Source organism: Scleropages formosus, chromosome 6, assembly GCF_900964775.1.
Source record: "Scleropages formosus chromosome 6, fSclFor1.1, whole genome shotgun sequence".
In the NCBI taxonomy this organism is placed as follows: domain Eukaryota; kingdom Metazoa; phylum Chordata; class Actinopteri; order Osteoglossiformes; family Osteoglossidae; genus Scleropages; species Scleropages formosus.
Window position 1 is genome coordinate 29,019,608 of NC_041811.1, and position 22,419 is coordinate 29,042,026.

At 43.7% G+C, this 22,419-nt stretch overlaps 3 protein-coding genes across 4 annotated transcripts; 2 read left to right on the forward strand and 1 right to left on the reverse strand.

Annotated features, from left to right (window-relative positions):
* Positions 1 to 17: 17 nt before the first annotated feature.
* mrps18c (mitochondrial ribosomal protein S18C) lies at positions 18 to 2,052 on the forward strand. The gene is made up of 6 exons (XM_018753597.1): positions 18 to 157; positions 313 to 371; positions 1,284 to 1,367; positions 1,484 to 1,541; positions 1,616 to 1,675; positions 1,862 to 2,052. Exons 1-6 carry the CDS (start codon positions 85 to 87, stop codon positions 1,936 to 1,938), a joined length of 411 nt encoding a protein of 136 aa, XP_018609113.1. The 5' UTR covers positions 18 to 84; the 3' UTR covers positions 1,939 to 2,052.
* A 95-nt stretch (positions 2,053 to 2,147) lies between these two features.
* On the reverse strand, positions 2,148 to 6,545 carry abraxas1 (abraxas 1, BRCA1 A complex subunit). The gene is made up of 9 exons (XM_018753583.2): positions 6,150 to 6,545; positions 5,785 to 5,875; positions 5,508 to 5,544; positions 4,855 to 4,921; positions 3,976 to 4,172; positions 3,639 to 3,758; positions 3,465 to 3,549; positions 3,190 to 3,301; positions 2,148 to 2,891 (listed from the first exon to the last, which is right to left on the reverse strand). Exons 1-9 carry the CDS (start codon positions 6,240 to 6,242, stop codon positions 2,479 to 2,481), a joined length of 1,215 nt encoding a protein of 404 aa, XP_018609099.1. The 5' UTR covers positions 6,243 to 6,545; the 3' UTR covers positions 2,148 to 2,478.
* Positions 6,546 to 8,611: 2,066 nt separating this feature from the next.
* On the forward strand, positions 8,612 to 19,381 carry gpat3 (glycerol-3-phosphate acyltransferase 3). 2 transcript variants are annotated; one of them, XM_018748279.2, is made up of 13 exons: positions 8,612 to 8,795; positions 9,810 to 10,041; positions 10,368 to 10,434; positions 13,010 to 13,304; positions 13,407 to 13,481; positions 14,818 to 14,907; positions 16,463 to 16,556; positions 16,670 to 16,785; positions 17,169 to 17,224; positions 17,313 to 17,398; positions 17,494 to 17,622; positions 18,188 to 18,267; positions 19,005 to 19,104. In XM_018748279.2, exons 2-13 carry the CDS (start codon positions 9,898 to 9,900, stop codon positions 19,102 to 19,104), a joined length of 1,332 nt encoding a protein of 443 aa, XP_018603795.1. In that variant the 5' UTR covers positions 8,612 to 8,795; positions 9,810 to 9,897. The 2 variants fall into 2 exon arrangements, with proteins under 2 accessions (XP_018603795.1, XP_018603784.1); XM_018748268.2 differs by having other exon boundaries at positions 8,616 to 8,795; positions 9,850 to 10,041; positions 19,005 to 19,381.
* The last annotated feature ends 3,038 nt before the right edge of the window (positions 19,382 to 22,419 follow it).

Here is a 22,419-nt window from a genome sequence, read left to right on the forward strand (position 1 = left end):
ATGGGTGATGCGCCATATTAACCGGAAGTTGGGGATGTGTTACCCTTCACTGGGTGCGATTGACTGTTTTATGCACGCAGAGCGATGCTGGCGATCAGAAATGTTGGATTTATGCAATGCGTCCTTTCCCAGCATAGGCTAAAATATTCGGTAACAGGTAGAGTTTATTTTTTGTTGTATTCTGTTCAAATTAACTGTTTTAGTAGTCGGTGTCTGTAAAAATCTGACAACCGTTTGTAAATGGTAAAGTAAAAAATGGAAAAAAATGTTCACAAATTTTGAACGTTAACTGAGCTTCTCTTATTTATTCAGAGTTCGGTTTGAGAAGTCTGTTCAGCGCGTCAGCTGAGGTCAAGAGCAGCGATGACATGGTAAGTCTGCTGGGGGGCGCTTTATAGAGTACGTTTTTATGCTGTTGTGGCCTTCTTATACCTTCTTCTGTTAATTAAAAAAAATTATATTTGAATCATTTCATGGAGCAATGTGTAAGACCACCTGTCCGATTACCACAACTATTACTTCCCCCCCTGGCTTCTACCCTTACAGCATTAAACATAATTAGAAGATGTAAAATTGTATTTAAAATTTTAAGATGTAATTTTTTTTGGAAGTTTGCGTGCTGGTTTTTTTTCTTTTTTTTTATTCTGCATACAAATTTGGTATGTTGTAATAATTGTGTAAAAGGTAATCATCCTTTTTACACCCTTACCATCAGGCAAATGCTACAGGAGTGTTAAAGCCAGAACTTCAAGGCTGAAAACTGAAAAAACAGTTTTTACCCACAAGCCATCAGGCTTGTGAACGACACTCATCCACTGCCTCTCCACCCATCACGGCAGACACAGATTACCCTCTGAGCCTGAGAGGTGTCAACTACCTCCCATCCTTCTACACACACATACACATCCACAACGCCAACAACATCAGAGACCACAGACTACCTCCGCATACCTTGCGTACGCAAATACACCCCCCCCCCTTCAACTGCGAATAGACCCAGTCTACCTCTGCAGGACTTTGCACATGTACGACTTCCACGTTTACATTGCGCACTGCATGCTTTATATACGTATATAACCTCGTTTCGTCAGTGTTTGGACTAATAGTAATTTTTGTAAATTTGTAATTTATGCCTTGTGTTCCTTGTGTTTTTCTTTCCTTATGGCCTTATTTATGTCATACGCTGCTGAGAGGATTCACACAGTAAGAATTTCATTGTGTGGTGTAAAACTTTACTGTACACATGACAAACTCTTGAATCTTTTTCCTCCCTCCATCCATAGCCAATACAGATGGATAATCCATACAAGGAACTGCCCAAAGGCTGTATACTTTGCAATATCACAGTGGATCATAAAAATGTGCAGGTTGGTGAGCATTTGGATATATCCAGTGGTAATGTAAACATAAGATGAAATGCCTAGTTTTCAGTGATAATGCTCTGTTTTTAATCCTCTTGAAACCACAAACTTTATCTTGCCAGCTCCTGTCTCAGTTTGTCTCACCTCATACCGGCCGCATTTATGGAAGGCACATAACAGGTAAGATGTTGCGAAGGCTTTGTTACACATGTTGAAAATGTTATTTGTCACCAGCAAACTGTGCTTTGTTTCAGGCTTGTGCGGCCGGAAGCAAAAAGAAGTTTCTAAAGCCATAAAGAAAGCTATCAACATGGGTAAGAGTTCTTTCTTACTACTACTACTACTGTAGACCACACTGTGCTTTTAGTGAACTATAGTTTGTGCACCTGTGTACAGTACACTGTATGTTGTAATTACTTAATGTTACTGTGTATTTGTTGTATTCTTTACTTTAGGAAAAATTAACATCACATTTTCTGTTTTGATATTTTTTACTGCAGGTTTTATGTCTGTGACATTCAAAGACCCCTCTTTCCTGAAGGACCCAAACATCTGCAACATCAAGCATCTGGAGTAACTGCCCAAACCTTCTGCTGCCACAGTAAATCTGAATGTACACAGTAAAGTGCTTGCCCCTTTTTAATTCATGAAACTTGGATTCCTTTGTATAAATAAATATGCTATTCTCCCATCTGCCAATTTAGCAGTTTTTTTTTTAAACCTGTTGTTGGTAATCAGAAATTTAGGTAGAAACATTAACAAACACCTAAAAATATGCAAAAATTGATAAATAATTAAAACTTCAGATTTAACTGGAATTATATACACCGTGGTTATTCGCTGAGGTAAAGAAAAGTTTACAGAGCAAGTGCAGGTAATCCCTAAGACTATTTGTAAAGGAGGCACTTGAGGTAATCCCTAACAACCGCTGTCATTTACTACACGCATCGCATTTCCAGAGACAAATCTTCAATTACAAGGAAAGTTTTGCTGAGTGGGGATCTTAACATTATATCCAAGCTATAGTTTTTTTAAAAAAGTACAACCTCTCTACCAATCATAGTAATTTTGGTATGCCATCAATTATTTGCAAAAAAGTTAATTTTACACTGTTTTGCTAGAAGACAGGAGAAGTGGCCCTCTTCAAATTAACATTCTGAGAGTCCAGTAGCTCTTCATCAGTCTCTGATCCACTCACTGTGAAGGCCTCTTCACTGTCTATTTCCATAACATCCCTCCTTTTCCTTTGAATGGAGTGCGATGCTTCTGGTAGTCGCCGTTTACCCCGGTTCCAGCCCTTTCTACCAGGACCCCATGTCCTGTCTGTGGCATCCTGGTGGGCCAGGATGAGAGGCAGCGCAGTGGAGATATCAATATCGTGGTCAGTGCTGCAGCTGTACTCCGGCAGTGGAGCGCCTTGGAGGGTCAGTGCCTGCGTTCGTAGCAGAGGAGATTCTGGGAAGAGTGCCCTCAAGGCTGCGCAGAGTAACACATTTTCCTGAGGTGTGTCTGAGATGGCGTGCAGGTCCTCTGCAATGTATACATGGCAACCAAAATGTTACATTGCACACAGCATGCTCCAGCTGTCTATTACACAATCACAAACAAGAGACTTGATTCTGAAGTGAGTGCAATTATTAGTGCCTGTCTAGTTGCTGCTGTAATGTAAAGGGAAGTGGTCCACTGACAAAAGGCAAAACATATTTGATGTAAATATGGTGGAGAACTTCTGTCCACTTGACAGTGTTATATGACTTTCAGGAACCTGATTACAGTTCACCTGTACTTAAATACATACACACACTTCAGATGTTATGCTACGTCTTACTTTCTGTCTTGTTGCAATTTGACTTTTCAGCAATGGATTTCCTGAGGGTGGAGACCTCGGCCAAGAGCAGCTCTAGCAAGCGCTCGCTCTTCTCCACAGCTTCACAGGCTGCCTGCAAAAGAACATGGGGTTCTTACTGGGAAGGTAGACCTAATGGTTTCTGCCATTAGGATCTTCAAAGGTCTTTACACACTTATAAACATAAAATAATGTTCAGGAACGCAGCTGAAGCGCTGACAGCCAAGCACTTCCAGATGTTCCAAGATCACACTCACCTTTAGCTCTGCCTGCAGTGTGTCGTTCATGGCATTGACTTCACCGACCTCCTTCAGGGATCCATCAGGTGTGAAGAACTTAGATCTGCACAGGGAACAATTCTTCAGACTGCAAAAGAACTGTTGTAGTCCTTCCCTTTAAGGAAATGCTGTAATCAAATTATTCATCAGTACCTGTGGTTCCTTACTGCTTGGTTATAGCTGTAGGAGGAGCATGAGATGGAACCCCTCCAGTAGTCCTGCTGCTCCAGCATTCCAAGGTTGCTCACCACCACTGGAATGTTGTGGTACTGGCTAACAGAGTATAAACAAAATATGATGAAGACACAAACAGTTGCAGTAAACATACTTCTACCTTAAAATAACTACCATATACCTTATATATATATATAATTCCTAGTAAACTATTTTAAATTGCCATTTTACATCAATGATGTAAATCCCAGCCTGAAAATTTGACCAACAATCACAAAAGCCCAAGAAAAACACGATTTCACAGAGATGGCCTAACCTTCCATGTGACCTGAAGACAGAGTACTCCAGGCGGTGGGTAGAGCCAGTTGATGAGGCCTCGGTAGGTGTTAAAAGGAGGAAGATGAGCTCATGATTAGACAGTGCCTTCCTCAAGTTCCGATGCACCACCTGCTCCCTGAAGGTCATACGCTGCTCTGTGTTCCTTCGCTGCCTGTACCATCCAAGCACATTCTCCTTGCAAGAGTAACACAAACATTTTCTACCTTCAGTCTCCAACTCCTGCAATCTGTAGTTACATTCACCTCCAAGCCATTGTATTTAGTCCTTTTAAAACTGATAACTTCATCAAAGCAAAGCATTACAGGACAACATGATAGAATGGACAGCGACCCCCCCCCCCCCCCCCACAACTGCCTTCATACCCACCCACAGTCTTGCCCACATCCATTGGCAGAATCATACAGAAACATATGCATGTTGACACTATAGTGACATACTACATATGTACATTAGACATCTTGCTACTATGAAAAACACTTTATAGAAGTTGTAAATTCTTATAAATGAGATGTATGTCACTTTGGGAAAAGTGTCTGCTAAATTAATAAATGTAAAACCCTCTCACTGGAGGCAGATTGATGATAAACCCAGAGAGGGACTGGAGTATGAGTTGAGAAGTTCCCGTCGACTAAATTCTTGTTCTGATTGTGGTCCAACTCCTCCAAAAGCCCTGATCGAGTTTACGAACAATAAATGTGACTGATGAACTCAAAATCCCGGAGTGATCTTGCACGAAGAGACAGGAAACTGCCTCTCTCTCTCTCTCTCTCACTCACTCACTCACACACACACACACACCAGATTCCATTCACTGGAAATCCTTCAAGGCAAGGGAATTTTCCAACTCAAAACTCACCTCTTTATCACCTGCCAGAATGCTTTTAATTTCGTCCCGTTTCACCTCTCCGGTACCAGTATAAAAACTGCCAAGGAAAATGGAGAAAAAAGGGGTAAGATGCTGCTCTGTGTCTCTGCCTTTTTTCTTTTCTTAAGGGACACCTAGTAGCATAGTGGTTAGTGTTTCAGTTTTTGAACCCAGAGGTCGCAGGTCCAATCCCCACCTCTGGCTGTAGTACACTTTACATTACATTAAAATACATTTATTTAACTGATGCTTTTCCGCAAAGCAACTTACAGTGTTGAGGTTACAATTATTTACCCATTTATACAGCTGGATAATTTTACTGCAGCAATTCAGGGTAAGTACCTTTCTCAAGGGTACTACAGCCAGAGGTGAGGCTCGAACCTGCAACCTTTGGGTCCAAGGCAGCAGCTCTAACCACTACACTGCCAGCTGTCCCACACTTGTTGAGGAAGGTACTTTCCCTTAAAAATAAAAATAAAAAAATAGCTCCAGTAAAATTAGCCAGCTATAACTAATTGTAAGTTTGCTTTACAACTTTAATGCTGTAAGTGGCTTACTAGTTTGGAGAAAAACATGAATTGAATCGATGTAAGGAAAGGAGCCAGAGTCCCGGGCTTGTGTCACACACACACGGCTCCACTCACCTGCTGAGCCTTTGACAGGAAATATGTTTCTGAACGTCTGTAATTAACATTAAAGAACAAAAATTACCACACAATTCAAATTCTGAAGTGCAAAAATGTGACACAGGAAAAGCAGAATCCTGACAGGGGACGTGTCCTCAGGAGGAGGAGGCGACAACGAAAGTATTTACAATGAATGATAATAAATATCATGATAATTTGGGTTTTCGCAAGTTTGTACGGCCCACACGAGTCACGAGTGTGTGTGTCTGTGTTCGACACGCTGAGTATTACTCACGGATCGTGTGCTCGTACTGAACTTGGTTCAGCTGGGAGTCCGTGATGTTGCTCCTTTCCTCCGCTTCACTTTCCCCAAGAATGAAGCCTTCCTGTAAAATATAAAGCGGCACTTTTCACCCACCCGTTTCCGAAAAGAACTAGACGGTAGACCCGAACAAATTCGTGGCGAGGTGGCCAGAGCAGAGTTGGAAGAAGGTCCACGCTTCGCTGTTGTTAGCTACGTAGCTAAGTAGCTAGCTAGCTAGCTAGCGCGCGACGGGGAAACGGCGCGGGTTTCGTCGGGAGTCAGAGTGCGCGCGCCGCCGCCACGGAGTTTACTGTGGTTTACTGCGGTTTACTGCCGGGCTTTACGCGAAGGCTCACCGCGTCCGAGTCACTGTTGAAGTGCTGAAACATCAGCGATCCGAGCACGATTCCCGATATACGGACGGTTGTGTGGAGCTCCGTCATCATCATGGTCCCGCCGAGTCTCCGAGCCGGGAGTCACTGCACGTAGCTTCGCGCTTCTACCGCGATCGAGTAGAGAGAGGACAGGCGCTGCGTTGCGCTGGAACCCGAGCTCCGGCGCTCCTCTCCCACCGACACCAAGCGGAAATACCGTCGCTGATCACGCGGTCGTTTGAGCACAACAACGCCTCGCGCCAGTATGAGTGCCAGTCACGGTACCGGACCCAGTAGTAACACCACCAGGGCCAGTACCGGTACGAGCCTCAGTTTCCTTCCCAGCATCAGATCCCAGTTCCCATCGCAGCACCATTCCGGAACCCTCACCCAATCCAAGTACCACCAGGATCCGGTCTCCAGGCCCCGTCACAGTCTCAGTTCTAGGTTTCAATCTGCAGATTCCATCCCATTCCAAGTACCAACCCCATACTCTGCCTCAAACCCTGATCCAGAAGCAGTCTCTGTCACAATACCGGTCCTACAATGAGTCAAAATTTCAGACCACGTGTCGGTCCAAGACCTCGTAGTGTCAGTATCAGGACCCGGGTTCCAGACCCTGCCCCAGATCCCGGTTCCAGGCTGTAGTTCAGAGACCCCGCAGTTCCACTCCCGTCATAAGCCACAGTGTCAAACCGAGACCAGCTTCCAGTCCCCAATCCTCATTCTATGATCAGCACTTTGCCTTGATTTGCACAACAAAACTTATCTACAGAAACATTTTATGATGCACGTTTATTTTCCAGTCTGCAATTATGTACATAATAGGCTGTACAGTCCTTGTCAAACTGAACTGTGGATGATGATGGAGCGCATGGATGCATAGTACAGTATAGCACAGTACAGTACAGCATTCGCATACATCATGTTTACAGGTCGTGGTGTAAAAGTGTAAGGAGTCATGTTCTGCTACATCACCCTTAAACTGCACTAAAAACATGAGACATTAAATTAGCAAGGGCCACTGAAATATTTACTCTTACAACCCAGTTTATAAAATCTCCCTTAATTTATTACCAAACTTATGATAATGTTAAAGGTTATATTCATTATCTTTGCTTTTTGAAGCTTCTATATGAATCAAACAGCCAATAGATGGGGATTTTCATATACAGTATATTAACATGGAAGGGTGCGGTGCGCAGTGGGTTGGACCTGGTCCTGCTCTCCGGTGGGTCTGGGGTTCGAGTCCCGCTTGGGGTGCCTTGCGACGGACTGGCGTCCCGTCCTGGGCGTGTCCCCTCCCCCTCCGGCCTTACGCCCTGTGTTGCCGGGTAGGCTCTGGTTCCCCGTAACCCCGTATGGGACAAGCGGTTCAGAAAGTGCGTGTGTGTATTTGCATATATAACAAATTGTATACATCAGTTTGTTTGAGCAGTCATGCTTTTAAAGTCATATAATTGTACAGGTAACACACATGTGCACTTCTTTTCTTAAGCACAGGGCGCAAGGCTGGAGGGGGAGGGGACACACCCAGGACGGGACGCCAGTCCATCGCAAGGCACCCCAAGCGGGCCTCAAACCCCAGACCCACCACAGAGCAGGCACAAGCCAAACCCGCTGCGCTACTGCGCCCCCTACAGGTTACAAATTATAAGTATTCAATTACACACACACACACACACACACACACACACACACACACACACACACTTTCTGAACCACTTGTCCTATACGGGGTCGCAGTTCAACAAAAAGTTTTAAGTTATGCATTTGCACACATAAATTGTGAGTGTTAAGAAAATATTCAGTAAAATTGAGTAAACATCTCACCCACGGGGTTACCTATTTTCTCTCTTCAGCAAGTGGTAGGGAACAAACTAGGTTTGCTTGAGACTTTCATGTCTGCAGCTATGTCCCTTTCTCTCAATGTAATGCATAAATTGTACTTTTGCTGAGATGTACGTCGCTTTGGACAAAGGCGTCTGCTAAATGAATAAATGTAAATATTAACTAAAATGTTTTAGCAGTGTTTTTAGGCTGTATATTTTTTGTAGGCATAGAGTGCTTTCTTGAAAGTATGTGAACCCAACAGGAATGGTACCTATTCTTGTATGAAACAGTAACAAAATCTTACAAAATCAAAGTGTTAAATCTTAAAATAAACACATAAAATTGACACATGATTATGACTTACACACCAGGCTGATCCTACTGGGTTCAACCAATGCAAGATCTGGGGTTCACTTATTTTTGCACCTGCACTACTTTTCTACTACACGCATGATTACCTCTAAATTGGTCATTGCACACCTGTTGTGTCACAACAGAACGACTGGTGCGGGTTTAACCGCGATTTCGTGGTAAAATTAAGGGACAAAAAGGGTTCACATACATACTTTCGGAAAAGCAGCTCTCTAAGTGAAATAATTGAAGGCGGTGATTTTCGGCAGTGGCCACAAGGTGGCGGTGTTCACCAGCTTTACAGGCATGTCCGTGTTCGGGGCGAACTTTGGAGCTTCGCTCACACTGCTGGTGCTGGTCGCGCGGATCCGAAGCGCGCAGCGAGCTCTCCGGGAAGGACGGTGCTGCTGAAGAATGACGGACCTGCTCTGAGACGCTGCTCAGGTTCGTTTCTCTGTTCAGCAACAGGTGTCGCTTGGAAGAGAGGAGGCGGCAACGCTGCCTTTCCTGTCCGGGTCCGAGTCGGGGGTGCGGTGGTGATCATGTCATGTGTGTGAGCTGAGTGTTTGTGAAAAATCCCTCATGTCTGTGCCGCTCTCCTTACCAATCCATGCTTTAATGCTTACTTAAATCCTTATTTTAAAGACTAATCTTAAGATGATCCCTCACACTTTTTTTTTTTTTGGTGCCTAACCGACTTTATAAGTACGACATTGTTGTAAAAGTTACTGCTGTGTATTCGACGGTCGTAGACGTAGTGGAGAAACAAGAAGATTCAGTAATGGCCTTTTTTTCTTTTACACTTTTTTTTTTTTTTTTTTTTTTTTTGCATTACGCAAGAGAACGACGTTTTCCTCTCGTGTGTGGGTACAGTACATGTTGGAGTGACACGGTGTGGGATACTGTTCAAAGAACGGTTAGAAACAATGTAGCGAGCTGTGTTATCTCAGAGTCAAAGGCGCGCGCGTGTCACAGCCATCTTTACCCAGTAATTAATTCACAAAGCTTAAAGGAACATGTGGCCACATCTGTGCTGTGAAATATAAGTCCAAAAGCTGTAAATCAAAGTAAACTGAGTAATATCTTTCTCTTTATAAAGTACATTCATGGAAGCATTCAGCATTGTTCCTAAACTCTGAAGACTGTTTAAATAAACATAAGGCGCTTATTTCATAACTGGACATGCTCAATAATTTTTATGACTGGGTGACTTGTCAATAGTATCAGACTGTAACTGGTTTAACAGTGAAAGGTCTGCATAGCTCTTGCTAAAAAGGTGTTGTACACACTGGCAGTTTATAGGGTTTAATACATTGAAAAGAGTGAGGTGAAGTAAGTAATTGGTGTTGTGAGGGGCCACAAGTGGACAGAAATGAACTAAAAGGGCAGCATCATGGTCACTGAAAATGCAACATATGGGCCAAATCTGATCAGTCAGCATCATTCTTCCTCCTGTAGGTGTTCTGATCCCCCTGTTGTCTCTGGCTTGGCCCCACAGAAACTGGCAGGAACTCGGAAGAATTTGGAGCGCGCGTGGGACGGCATAATGGATGAATCTTGGGATTTAACGTTCGCCGTAGTCAAGGCGTGGTTTTCGGTTGTGGTGACCTTCATCATGCTGCCTGCTATGTTTGGAGTCTCCTTGGGCATCACTGAGCTCTACATGAAGATCCTGGTCAAAACCTTGGAGGTAGGGAAAGGTGGAATGCTTCTGGTTTCTGGGGTTTTGCATATAACACTAGGGTAGGTGTGGTAGACATGAGAATGAAAAACAGTAGCTTGTGTTCTTCCTTCAGTGTTCAGCATTCCTTTTTGATGTAAGCTTACAGTAAAGCTGCAGTGTGTGATCCTCTCCCTACCTTCATTTAAGACATGGCCAGTATTGTTCAGTCCCAGCCATCATGTGCTTCCCAACTGTTATCCATGGCATTGTCTCAAGTGCTGTCAGCAATATGTGTCTTGTGGGCCAGTCAGTGAGCGAAAGGTCACCCGCAAATAACCGTGTTTCGTGGACAGTGGGCAACGCTGCGGATCCAGAAAGAGCGCAAGAAGCAGGAGGTTCTCAATGCCAGCCTTGCCAATGGTGAGTAAACAGCCACCGAGGACAGGGGCTTCAGAGCAGCTTCCTTGTTCCACCATCATTTAAATAATTGAAACGCACGAGAAACAAGCGCCCAGCAATTCTAGTCTCTTTAACATAAATTACACCTGTGGGTGCAGCGGAAAATATGCCGCAGGTCATTGTACAGCGATGACCTGTGTTTTCTCGCACGCAGGCCAAAGATTAATCAGTTTCAAATCCAACATGATAATTTCTATTGCCAGGTGTAGTTTTAAATGTAAAAATGCAAGAATCAAGCATCTAGTATTTTTTTTTAAGAGATATAGCAAAAATAAGGGATTTGGGAATTTTGAGTTCTTAGTAGTTAGTTTTTTTTTTTTTTTTTTTTTTTTTTTGTTTTTAATCATCATAAATAAGTGAAAAAGAGGAGGTGACTCGAAGTGATCAGTTGACAACTGCAGACTGAAGGTGACTTGTAGGTATGTCCGGTGTCAGATCTGGTTGTCCCTGGAAATGTCTGCTGGTGCCGCTCCTATTGCATAGTTTTCCTGTACGAGTCGGGTTGTGATTAAGCTTAGAATTTTTAAAAAAAGTGTTTTTTTTACTGTACTTGCGGTAATCGTTTCTCCATCGGTCAGTCTTGCACAAGACTGTTGCGTTACTATATGTTTAAGGGCGTGTTTCTGAGACCTTTGTGGACATTCCTGCCATGTGGAGTGGTGTCTTGCATTTAAGACAATACAGGACAAACTGCGGTTTTTCTAATGACTTTTACTTTCAGGGGAATGTTTCTGGCTTCCCTCACCTGGAGACTTGGTCCATGTCCACTTTATTTTGACATACCCAGCCATCCACGTGTGGATTTATTACAGGGCAGCTGAGGTGATTGGTTCTGCTCTTTCCACCCAACTGTCCCTCGAGGCAGTGGCTGATTTCACAACTGAAGCTCTTCTGCTCCTCCTTCTTTGGACTTTGGTCCGTATGTTGTTAGATCCACCCAGCGCGTGAGGTTCGTCCCTTCAGAGGAGACTCCAGAGCATGTGCGGAGCGGGATTGTCGCTCTTCGCTGTTAGTCACAAGGAGGGACGGCCGACAAGTGTCGGGGACGTGTTGGAGCTGGAACCACAAGACCTCGCTGATGACCTGCGCTTGGAGTCGTGCTCAGCGACGCTCACGAAACACACCTGCACACACCAACACGCACTACAAGCAGAAAATTGCTCTTCCAGTTGTAACGTAGTGTCCTGGGATGGTGTGGGCTAAGTGCACAAAGGGCATGACTGTTGGACGGATTGGCTGCGGTGCTTCGATACACACTGTAGCAAAAAAGGTTGCAGAAGCAGATGACACAAGGCATCCTGGAGATGTGGAAATTGCCCGTGTTTCGCAAGCCACCCTTGCAGGTTTCTAGCCAAGTCTCTTGCCCGTGTCGTATAACACGTCTCTGACACGCTGAAGGATTTAAATCGGTTTTTAAAATCCTTTACCTCAGCTTTAGTGATATCATCGAGATTAGTCCGTAGTAAAACGTGGTCATAGCCCTGCAATAAAGCCTCTGCGCTGGCTGATACGTGCAGTTGTGTTTAGATTTTGCTTTTGATATGCGTTCATTTTTCTGTGACCCTTGGGTTCCAAAAATGTCCTTGTGGAATCAGTTCAAGTTCTTTTTTTGTTGACAAACAGCAAGTATTACTTGTAATTGTTGAATAAATATTCGTTCAGTCTGGGGGTTTACTCCTGAAATACGCCTGCGTGGTTACTCAATCACCATGAAACATCAGTCTAAATTATTTTAGTTTCTCAAACAATGTTCAGATGGTAAACATTTCAGAATGTGCTTCGTTACCTGTTAGTATACTGGGAAAAAGTGAAATACAGGATTGATGCCAGTCAGTGAGGAAATGGCAGCGGTGAATTATGCAATGTTATTGAGAGTGCCTAAAAACAGGTCTCAAAATCTCTGCTACTGTGCACGTGAAGCTGTGGGGGGGGAGGAATCTTATTTAGATTGTTTCTAGGGGCAGCTAGCAGTGGAGCGGCTCAAGCTGTTCCCTTCGGACCCAAAGGTTCCAGGTTTGATCCCACCTCTGGCTATAGTGCCCTTGAACAAGGCACTTTCCTTAAGTTGCTCCAGTAAAATAACCCTGCTGTGTAAATACACTTATTCATGTAGTTGACACTTTTCCCCAAAGTGACTTACAATGTTAAGGTCACAGTTACAAGCTTACAATTATTTACCCGTTTATACAGCTGGGTAATCTAGTATTTTTTTTTTTTTTTTTTTTTAAATTCAGGGTAAGTACCTTGCTCAAGCATACTACAGCTGGAAGTGGGGATCGAACGTGTGACCTTCAGATCCAAAGGCGGCAACTGTAGCCACTGTGTGTGTGTGTGTGTGTGTGTGTGTGTGTGTATAAATAATTCTATGTAAATAATTGTAAGTAGCTTAGCGTTGTAGGTCGCTGCAGGAAAAAAGCGGCATATAAATGAAATAATTGCTGTTAATTTTATTGTAATGGGCGTTTTTGGGTTAGTGGCCCTTGGCGTCGCGGTGATCGTGACTGACTGACTGCTGCTGTTCTTCGCACGCCCCAAGGAATCATACAGAGAGATGATGGCTCCATGGAGCAGGAGATTGGGGAGCTACGTCGCTGCCGACCCAAGTCTTTGGCAGGGGGAGAGTTCACGCTGAGCGATATCTTCTACTTCAGCCGAAAGGGCATCGAGAGCATCGTGGAAGATGAAGTGACGCAACGCTTCAGTTCTGAGGAGCTGGCCTCCTGGAACCTGCTCACCCGCACCAACAACAACTTCCACTACATCAGCCTGCGGCTCACGGTTATCTGGGGTCTAGGCGTGGCCATCCGCTACTGCATACTGCTGCCGCTGCGGTGAGCCCGCCGTTCGCATCCGTCCGGTCCTCGGCTCGCCGGCGTAATCTGCCGCGTCCTAAGAAATCTGTGGTTACGCGACCTTTCTTTCTCCTTTTGTAGGATCACCTTGGCAGCCATTGGATTGAGCTGGTTGGTGATAGGAACCACTTTAGTTGGGCTGCTTCCCTCCAGCAGGTAGTTTCATCTCTACCTTTTTAGGTGGCTTTTTAAAAATAAATACATTACATTTACCTTACAGTGTTAAGGTTACAGTTATTTACCCATTTATACACTTGGGTAATTTTTTACTGGAGCAATTTAGGGCAAGTACCTTGTTCAAGAGTATTACAGCTGGAGGTGGGAATCAAACCTGCAACCTTTGGGTCCGAAGGCAGTAGCGCGAACCACTATGCAGCGAGCCTTGTTTTTCAGAGGCAGGTAGAGTTGACAATACCATTCAGTGTTGGGAAACGGCGAAACCTGGAGCAGAAGGGAGATCTAACAGTAAAACCTGTGTATTATAGGTTACTTACCATACCAATTTGAAAGATTGAGTACATCTGGTCTATACTTGCATGGGACAAACTGGACAGAAGGGTCAAAGTAAAGCAACCTACAAATGTCCTGCATCTCTGCGAATTGCTGAAGACATGCTGGCTCATTTGCTGCTCATGCCGCTAACCAAGTCCCTCGTGAAAAACCGCTTTCCGACAGGTGTATTCAGACTTGTGGCTCATACTGCTATAATCACAGTAAACTTTTATCATCTGCAGCGGCATCACCAGCAGTATTACGGTGTGCAAACCAGTAGACGCCTTTGGGTATTCCTGCAGAACTGGCGAGTGTGCGTTGTGAATGAGTTAACAAGACAATGATGGCGACAGTTCAAAATCATGGTAAATTTGTGGAGCTGAGAATGTACGGTATATTTGAAGCAGTGGAAAAATCAACACCGATGACAAGTCTGGAAGAGTATGAGAATATTTTATAGCTTTATCACTGTAGGATCTGTACTTTCAGGTGTTGTGCAACACCTGGGATCAGGCCAGAAGAGCAGATACAAGTCTGAACCACAGCCTTGGTGTGAAATTTTATCTCCGAAGGCAACTTGCAGTGCGACCCGTTTACCTGGGTGCCATACCTGCACTGTTCCAGACTTGGGGTCTTTTTGAAGGTCTAACAGCAGCTTCCCGTTCCTCACACACTTTGGGGGTTACGTAATGCCTGTATCTCCAGAGTAAACTAGGGTTTTCCCTTATGTTTCGGGAAGGGTGCAAAGTAGAGTAGCTGCCCTATAAAATAATAAAAAACCTTCAGCCGCAATTTAGATTTTGTGCATAAATTGTTCCATTTTTACAAAGCGGAATGTCTTAAAATCCTGGATTACTCTCCTTATTGTGGAACATAAACAAGCAATTACTTGTTCTGAAAATGTCATTTTCACCATCTGTCGCAGTTTGCGCTGGAGGTAAACGGCGGTCACGTGCCTACACACGCTTACGTGTACGCTCCGCTGTGCTGCCCTTTTCAGGATGAAGAACTGGCTCAGCGAGCTGGTCCATCTTATGTGCTACAGGATCTGTGCCCGGGCTCTGTCTGCCACCATCCACTACCATAACAAGTGAGTTGCACCTGTTTACTCTGTGTGTAGCCTATCACTGTTGTCCTGGCCCACCTGGATATTACCGCACCCCCCCCAAGAAAGTGGTTAGAAAAGTGACTGGGGTTTTAAGTCTTCTGGATGAGACCACATCGTGTATGAAACCGGTTCCGACGGTTCGCTTCCCCTGTTGGAAGCATCTTCAGGGAGCTTCCACATCTTGCGAAGGCTGGATGTGAACTGGAGTGTTTGACGAGGGTGGGGCGTATTTATGGGCGGGGTTGGGGTCGGGGTCGGAGGACGTAGCGGGTGGTCCCATTGGGTGGTGTCCCTGTGCGTTTTCCACCTGCGCCGTATCTTTCGAGTTAATGGTCGGCTCGTTGATCTGAGCTTCCGTGTGAGGCAGTCGGGTCGTCGTGGGTCTGGAATGAAAATCCGAAATGAAGGGTGTCCAGGTCCTTGATAGTTTGAAACCCTCTTCTCGATTGAAGTTATCGGGGTGCTTCTCTATCTCGATTGCCAGTTGATGACCGGTTTGGTTTCCTACACGACGTGGTCTCATCCAGAAGACTTAAAACCCCATTCAGTTGACAAAAGCAGTCCTTCCTGGGGAAAAATGACACCGCATGATGATGTGGAAACCCTTCAGGCAACCTATGTACATGCTGTTGGGAACAGAACATGGTCACACCTGGAATTTGGGATGTTTTACTACTCCACAGCAGATGGGTGGTAAATGTCCAAAAAAGCATAACTGGGCCTGCAATATGCAGGCGATTTATGTGCCAAAGGAGACAGAGATTGTGGCCTGGCAAGATGTTTAATAACCAAATCTAACTGGGTCCAGAGTCATCTTTCCATAGAAAATGTGGGAGGGTGAATGTGGCCCTTCAGCACGTTCTGCCACCTGGTGGAGGGCGTGGAAATTACAAGGAAAGGACGACAAGCACGTGGCAGGTGTGATCACCTCTTTTGGGGGGGGAATCCTGAAGTTTTTTGCAACTTGGAATCCTTCGCACGTTAAATGTATACATTAATTAATGTGAAGGAAAACACAGTAGTTTAGACTGAAGTTACATTAGCGTACCCATCAAGTACTCACTGCTGACTACGACAAACTGCTCAGTGTGATTTTACATTTGTTAATTTAGCTGACACTTTTCCACAACTACCTACCATGATTTATCTACTTATATAGCTGGGTAATTCTACTGGAGCAATTTAAGGTACGTAACTTCTTGAAGGGCAGTACAGCCGGAGGTGGTATTTGAACCTGCGATCTTTTCTTATAAAGGTTGCAGCTCTGACCGGTATACTTTCAGCTGGCCCTTAATATATAATTTCAGTGGCTTCCCCTTTTTGGTCCAGATGACTGGGCAATTTTCTGTTTCCTCACATTAGTTTGAGCCCAATAAATATTTGCTTGGATTGAGAAACGAAAAGTATTCTGTAACCTATTTTGTAATGTTTTTTGCTGACTGTTACAGAATTGTTGATTGGGTAACTGTTGGATGCAGCAAGTCCGGCTTTAAAGGATGTCTCCGTTGACTGACTAATACTTTTTTCCCCTTTTTAGGGAAAACAAACCCAGGAAAGGTGGGATCTGCGTAGCCAATCACACTTCGCCGATTGATGTTGTCATTCTAGCTAATGATGGATGCTATGCCATGGTAGGGAAAAGTGCAAATGCTGACAGATTCCTGTTAATATCTGAGTGATTGCATATGTTATGATTTCAATAAAATTATTTTCTGTGTCTGAACTACACTTTCCTACATTAAAGGTAGGTCAGGTTCATGGAGGTTTAATGGGGGTCCTTCAGAGATCAATGGTGAAGTCCTGCCCTCATGTCTGGTTCGAAAGGTCTGAGATGAAGGACCGTCACCTGGTGACAACGAGGTGAAATGTTAAACAATGAGAGCAGCAGTCAGAACTCTTTTCTTTGATTTCATGGCTGATGAGCTAGTCTTCATTCATATGCATACATGAACTCAAGTGATCGTAAGTGGACGTGATAAGGGTACATACTGTAGCTCAATGACACAACTGTGCTCAGCAATTTCCTGTCATAGAGCACACACCTTTTCAGCAGTTAATGTTTTTTTTTTTTTTTTTTTTTTTTTTCCTCCTTTCTTGAATGAACATTGATGTACTTCATGCTATTCTTGACTGTTATTAGGTTATACTATTTGCTGTATGCTGGTAAAGTCTCAATATTACTCACAGAACACATGTTGACCACCACTGATGGCCTTTGTTGGGTTCTCTGGTTGGGCACACAGGCTGAGGAATCATGTGGCAGACAAGGAGAAACTTCCCATACTCATCTTCCCAGAGGGTAAGGATGCCAGGGCAGCAGCTCTCTTCACTTGAGTGTGGTCTCATCAGGGTGCACTTCCTGCAGATCATAAAATGTCTTTGTCCAGGAACCTGTATCAACAACACGTCTGTCATGATGTTCAAAAAGGGCAGCTTCGAAATCGGAGGGAGGATATATCCGGTGACCATCAAGGTGATGCTTTTTCGTTTGCTGTGTGACTGGGAAATTTCTCTTTTGTTTCTGGAGTCTGAAGTGGCTTGTCTGTCCCCCCCCCCCCCCCACAACAGTATGACCCCCAGTTTGGGGATGCCTTCTGGAACAGTGGAAAATACAACATGGTCAGCTACCTCCTGAGGATGATGACAAGCTGGGCCATTGTCTGCAATGTGTGGTACCTGCCTGCCGTGGAACGCCAGGTAATCTCATGTCCCAGGTGCTGATATGTATCTCTGCTTTGAGGGCTGAAATACCTCTGCAACAAGCTTCCGCTTCATCCGCTACAGCTGTTGTGAAGCAATCCAGTCGCAGAGTTAATGCCCCTTTAAAACTGATAGTTGGCTTGCAAGGATAGAATAAAAAAAAAAGAAAAAACTACACTGCAAAGCACAGATTGCCTGTGAGTTAAGTTTAGAGAAAGCAGGTCAAGTTTTTATTTTACCACACTGCTTCTCGTGTTGTCCATCACACGCCTGACAGTTTATTAATTCAGAATGAACATGGAGGCCATGATCCACCCGCTCCAGTGGTTCTCATATAAATCTGAACTGGACATTTGTTTGCAAATGAAAGTGTTTTCTCTCTTTGTGAACTTTTCATTAGTATGTCTTATTATTCTGCTGCCATATAATGGAAGCCGGTCAATGGTCTGTCCTTTTAAAGGGATGGAGGAAAAATAAGTTGGTGTCATGTTCCCTGTTTTGTATTGGTGAGCTTTTCCAGCAAGAGGCCGGAGCATTCAGTTCTTGTCTCCGTTTTGGACAGGAAGGGGAAGATGCTGTCCATTTTGCCAACAGAGTGAAGTCTGCTATCGCCCGTCAGGGAGGTCTCGAGGACCTGTCCTGGTAAGTCTCCACCGGTCTTCTGCTACGTCTGCTTATCCACTTAATCAGATCAGCACAAGTTATACTAATATTCGCTCTCTTTTTTGTTTCTTATAAATAGCATCAGGTCAAATGATGTAAGCAGCTTTTAACCCATTACCTCCTTTACCTTCAGCATAGTAGGCAGCAGCAGCCTGATGTTTCCGAATGATTCCTTACATGGGCCTGGAAAACGGTGCTATTTATGGAGACCTCACACATCACAGGAGCTATTTGGCATTTGTGGAATTGTCATAATTTGTTTGACATCTTGTCAGGAGCTCAAGCAAAGACTTCTGACTTCTTTCCTCTTGTGTTCTGAAAAAGCTGAGAGACCAGAAGGTGGTGCTGTTGTCTTGGTCATCAGCAGTTGTCATGCTCTTGAAGACAAGGTCCACACCGTGGCTTAGTTCTAGTATGGCCTGACAGCTAGCAAGTTTCCTAATTACTCAAGGAAGTATTAAGTAAGTAGGTTTAAATAACCATGAAAAAAAACTGCCAGAGACCACCACTGGATTACTGCACCAGAAATCAGACCCCAGTGTCACAGCAGGCTTTTGTCTTCCTCACCATATTGTGATCCAAGCATGATTGAAGGTATGAAGTTTGAGGTGGAGGGAATTGCCAGGACCCCTAGATGGGCTTAAGCGTTGAAGAGCTTCAAGAAGTTCAGCGGTTTTAATGCAGGGTAGGATTGATGGCCATGCGTGTCTCTGCAGGGATGGGGGGCTGAAGAGGGCCAAGGTGAAGGACACATACAAGGAGCAGCAGCAGAAGAAGTACAGCAGCATGATTGTTGGGGAGGACAGCAGTGACTGACGGGGCCTTTCCTCCAGCAGCACCAAATGGGCCGCTTCCCACAACACGTAATACACGGGAGTTTAAGAAAAAAAAAAAAATTGCACTTGGTTCCAAAATAAGCACCTAAGTCTCCAAGTAACTGGAATAAATTCTTTTTACTTTTTGTTTCTTTCAATAAGAAGCCCTGATTGAATAACTGATGCAGTGAATTTGAGTAGACTTGTACATAGCAAAGCTTATGGGTCTTGACGTTGCTGTCTAAATGTTTGTTTGTGTATTAAAACTTATTGAACTATTTTGTTTGGCTCATGCATGCTCCTGTTTGGTTAGGTCTCGTTTTAAGAAAAGATGTTCCTGAGTAGTCCAGGGTATAACAGTATTACTCAGACGTGACCCAGGTTTTTTCTTTTTTTTTTTTTTTTTTGGTGACTCAAGGTACTATTTTTCTTTCAAATAATTACAATACTGCAGGTGATAAACAAAATGAAATTTATGCTATTAGAAGTGTACAAAGCACTAGGGGACAGTGTTGGGTAAACGTCCAAATGTGTTAAGGCCTGCTGAACAAACATCTCTTCCTTAGATTAATGTTGACTGGAATTAAAAAATGTTAATGTTTAAAATATTTTAGTAAGTATGACATGAGGAATTATCCACCGAATCTACAATCTGGAGTAATTTAAAAAGTAAAAAAAAAAAGAAAGAAAAACTGCATAATAATTTGACTGCACTATATGTGTTCTATGAGATTGTAAGAGTTTTATTTAAACATGGTGGTATATTTTAAATGCAACTGTTTGCCAAAGAAAATACCTGGAAGATAATACATTTCTATAAACCAGTTACTAATAATCGGCGAAAACAGGAGAGCAGAATAAGTTCACTCCTTTAATTGGAGTTAATTGGTGTTTAATTAACTGGGCTTTTATTTATCCAGCCAGTGTTATAGAGAGATTTACATCGCGTTGGAGAAAAGTATCTGCTAAATGGATAAATGTAAATAAAGACCAGTTTTTGAGGCAAATGACAGCATGTTTGAGTTTCTCGCAATTAGCGTTTGTGTTTAAGATACAAGGAATATTCTAATAAATACAGCTATTCTAAACACACCATGGAGGCGTAAGCATTATAAAGAGATAACGGTAGAGGTCTGTGGCGAAGCGTGTAAGGAAAACAGCCAGTTTGCCGTTAAATGCTAACGTCGCTCTGCAACCTGTGCGCTTAACTCTTCTCGATGAAACGCTGTGACGAAGCGTCCTTTTCGCCCCGAGCCTAAATCCTGTGTCTCCGTGGCGTGGCCGACCTTGAGCGCATCAGCCCCGTGTAAGAGTCGTAATCGCCGTCTTCCCTTCTGGATGGCAGCGTTGCCACTCCTTAATGCTATTGTCCTGAGGGTTAAAGGGATCATTTACTGCTTGATTGGAATATGACCGACTTCTGTTTGCTAATCGTTTGATGGCAACATGTAGGATTATTTCCCCATGGTCGACCTTTCGAAGCACCCTCTCCCCAAGCGGCGCAAAAGTCGTTCTGCCCTGGAAGAGAAGGGAGAGGGAGAATAAAATTGGGGGAGGTGGCATGATCCTGAATGAAAACCTTGAAAAGATAAGTGTGGGTAATACATGTTTACTGTGACGGGACTTTAATAAAGAAAGCAGGGAGTGTGAAATAGCACTGAGTTATTCTCCCGCACAGACGATGCGCGGCTCCCCGCTTGGCAGATCCGTCCCGCCCTCCAGCCCGTATAAGCACCCCGCTCTAATAACAATCCCGCAGCCTAAATTGCTTGAACAGAAATGTTTGTTCTCCCCTAACAGGATTGTGAATTATTAATCGGATCTGAAGACGGTTTTATAACCCAATTGCGGAGGTGGGATTCTCCAGGAGCAGCAGTCCGCGGACCTTTTACCGAGATGTATGTGTCTCCACATCTTTATATCCAATCTAATGCGATTCGGATAGATTTCAAAAAGACATCATGAAAAGCATGGAAGTGACCCGGCCCGGCTTACGGAGGCAGACTCCGTGCGATCGCCCACCGTGGCTCCACGGTTTGATTAGATTTTCTCGATTTCTGGTCCTACTCCGATGTGATCCATACAAATGCAATGTAGGTACACTCAGTAAATATGAATAAATGGCTAAATTAAATCATTTTCCCGGAGAATGTAGTTCAAGCAGGACATCATTTTAAATCCCTATTTGCCTGGAAGTGAAGCGCTTGCTCGGTCTAAATCACTGCGGCCCCTGTCTTGCTCTCAGTAGTCCCACTCTTACACGAATACATCTTTCATAGACCCATCCAGGGATCTGCAGAGAGTTGGCCCAATAATGTATGGGACCACGTTGTACGGTACTTGTCCAACCAGAAACTAGCTACTGCACGCACATTTCGTACGCAGAAACACACACGAGCGTGTTAATAAAAAAATGACGGCACCGATCGTCTAACGCCGTGATTTATGTCCTAATACTAATGTCATCTTTTACCCAGTCCATCGCTACTTTACAACTCCCCTAACTCGTATACTCTTTTCACCTCGTATTCTGCGGCAGAGGAAAAATTGCGACGCTGAAATATAGAGAATTCTGGGTTTTGGAAACAATGCACAATATGTGTCAAAGAAATTACCCGTACATATGGCAATGTTTTAAAATGGATTAAAATGATCATTATGTAAAACTAAATGCTTTGATATGCTAATCAACATATCAAAACGACATACAACCCCAGGCATAGGCAATTATTCTTTAGGAAGGCATAGAATAGCCTGTAAAAGCATCTATGGGTCATTTTGACCAATTTTGGGCATCCTACGAAGTAAATTTTCAGTTTTTATTTTTTTAAATGTGTCCCATAATTTCATTTTTGTCCATTAAAAAAAACAGTAGAACACAGCTTTCAAAAATTTAATGTTTTTTTTTTTTGTGAAACGTAAATATGTTCTTAACTTTACATCCTATTTTTGAGTCAAAATCTCTTTCACGGTATTATTATTACTAGCTGCAGTAACAAATTGGGTGTTTTGCGGTACAATATTTCCCCACAAATGCACTGTAGTAGGAGCTTGTTACGAAAGTATATCTGGGTCACTAGTGATAGATTTATTGGACCTTCCTGCCAAAAAAGGATTTTAAAACCTCTGTTGCCACATACTGTTAATACAGTCAACATTGTTATGATTACAGAATATAAAACACACACAATCCAGGAGCCATCTAGATTCTCAGACAAAACGCTAGAAGGTGTGTAAAAGTAAATGTAATGTGTAAAAAAGGGTGACAAAAAGCTGAAGGCCCAAGAGTACGAAGGGAAAGAGAAAAGTCACCGTG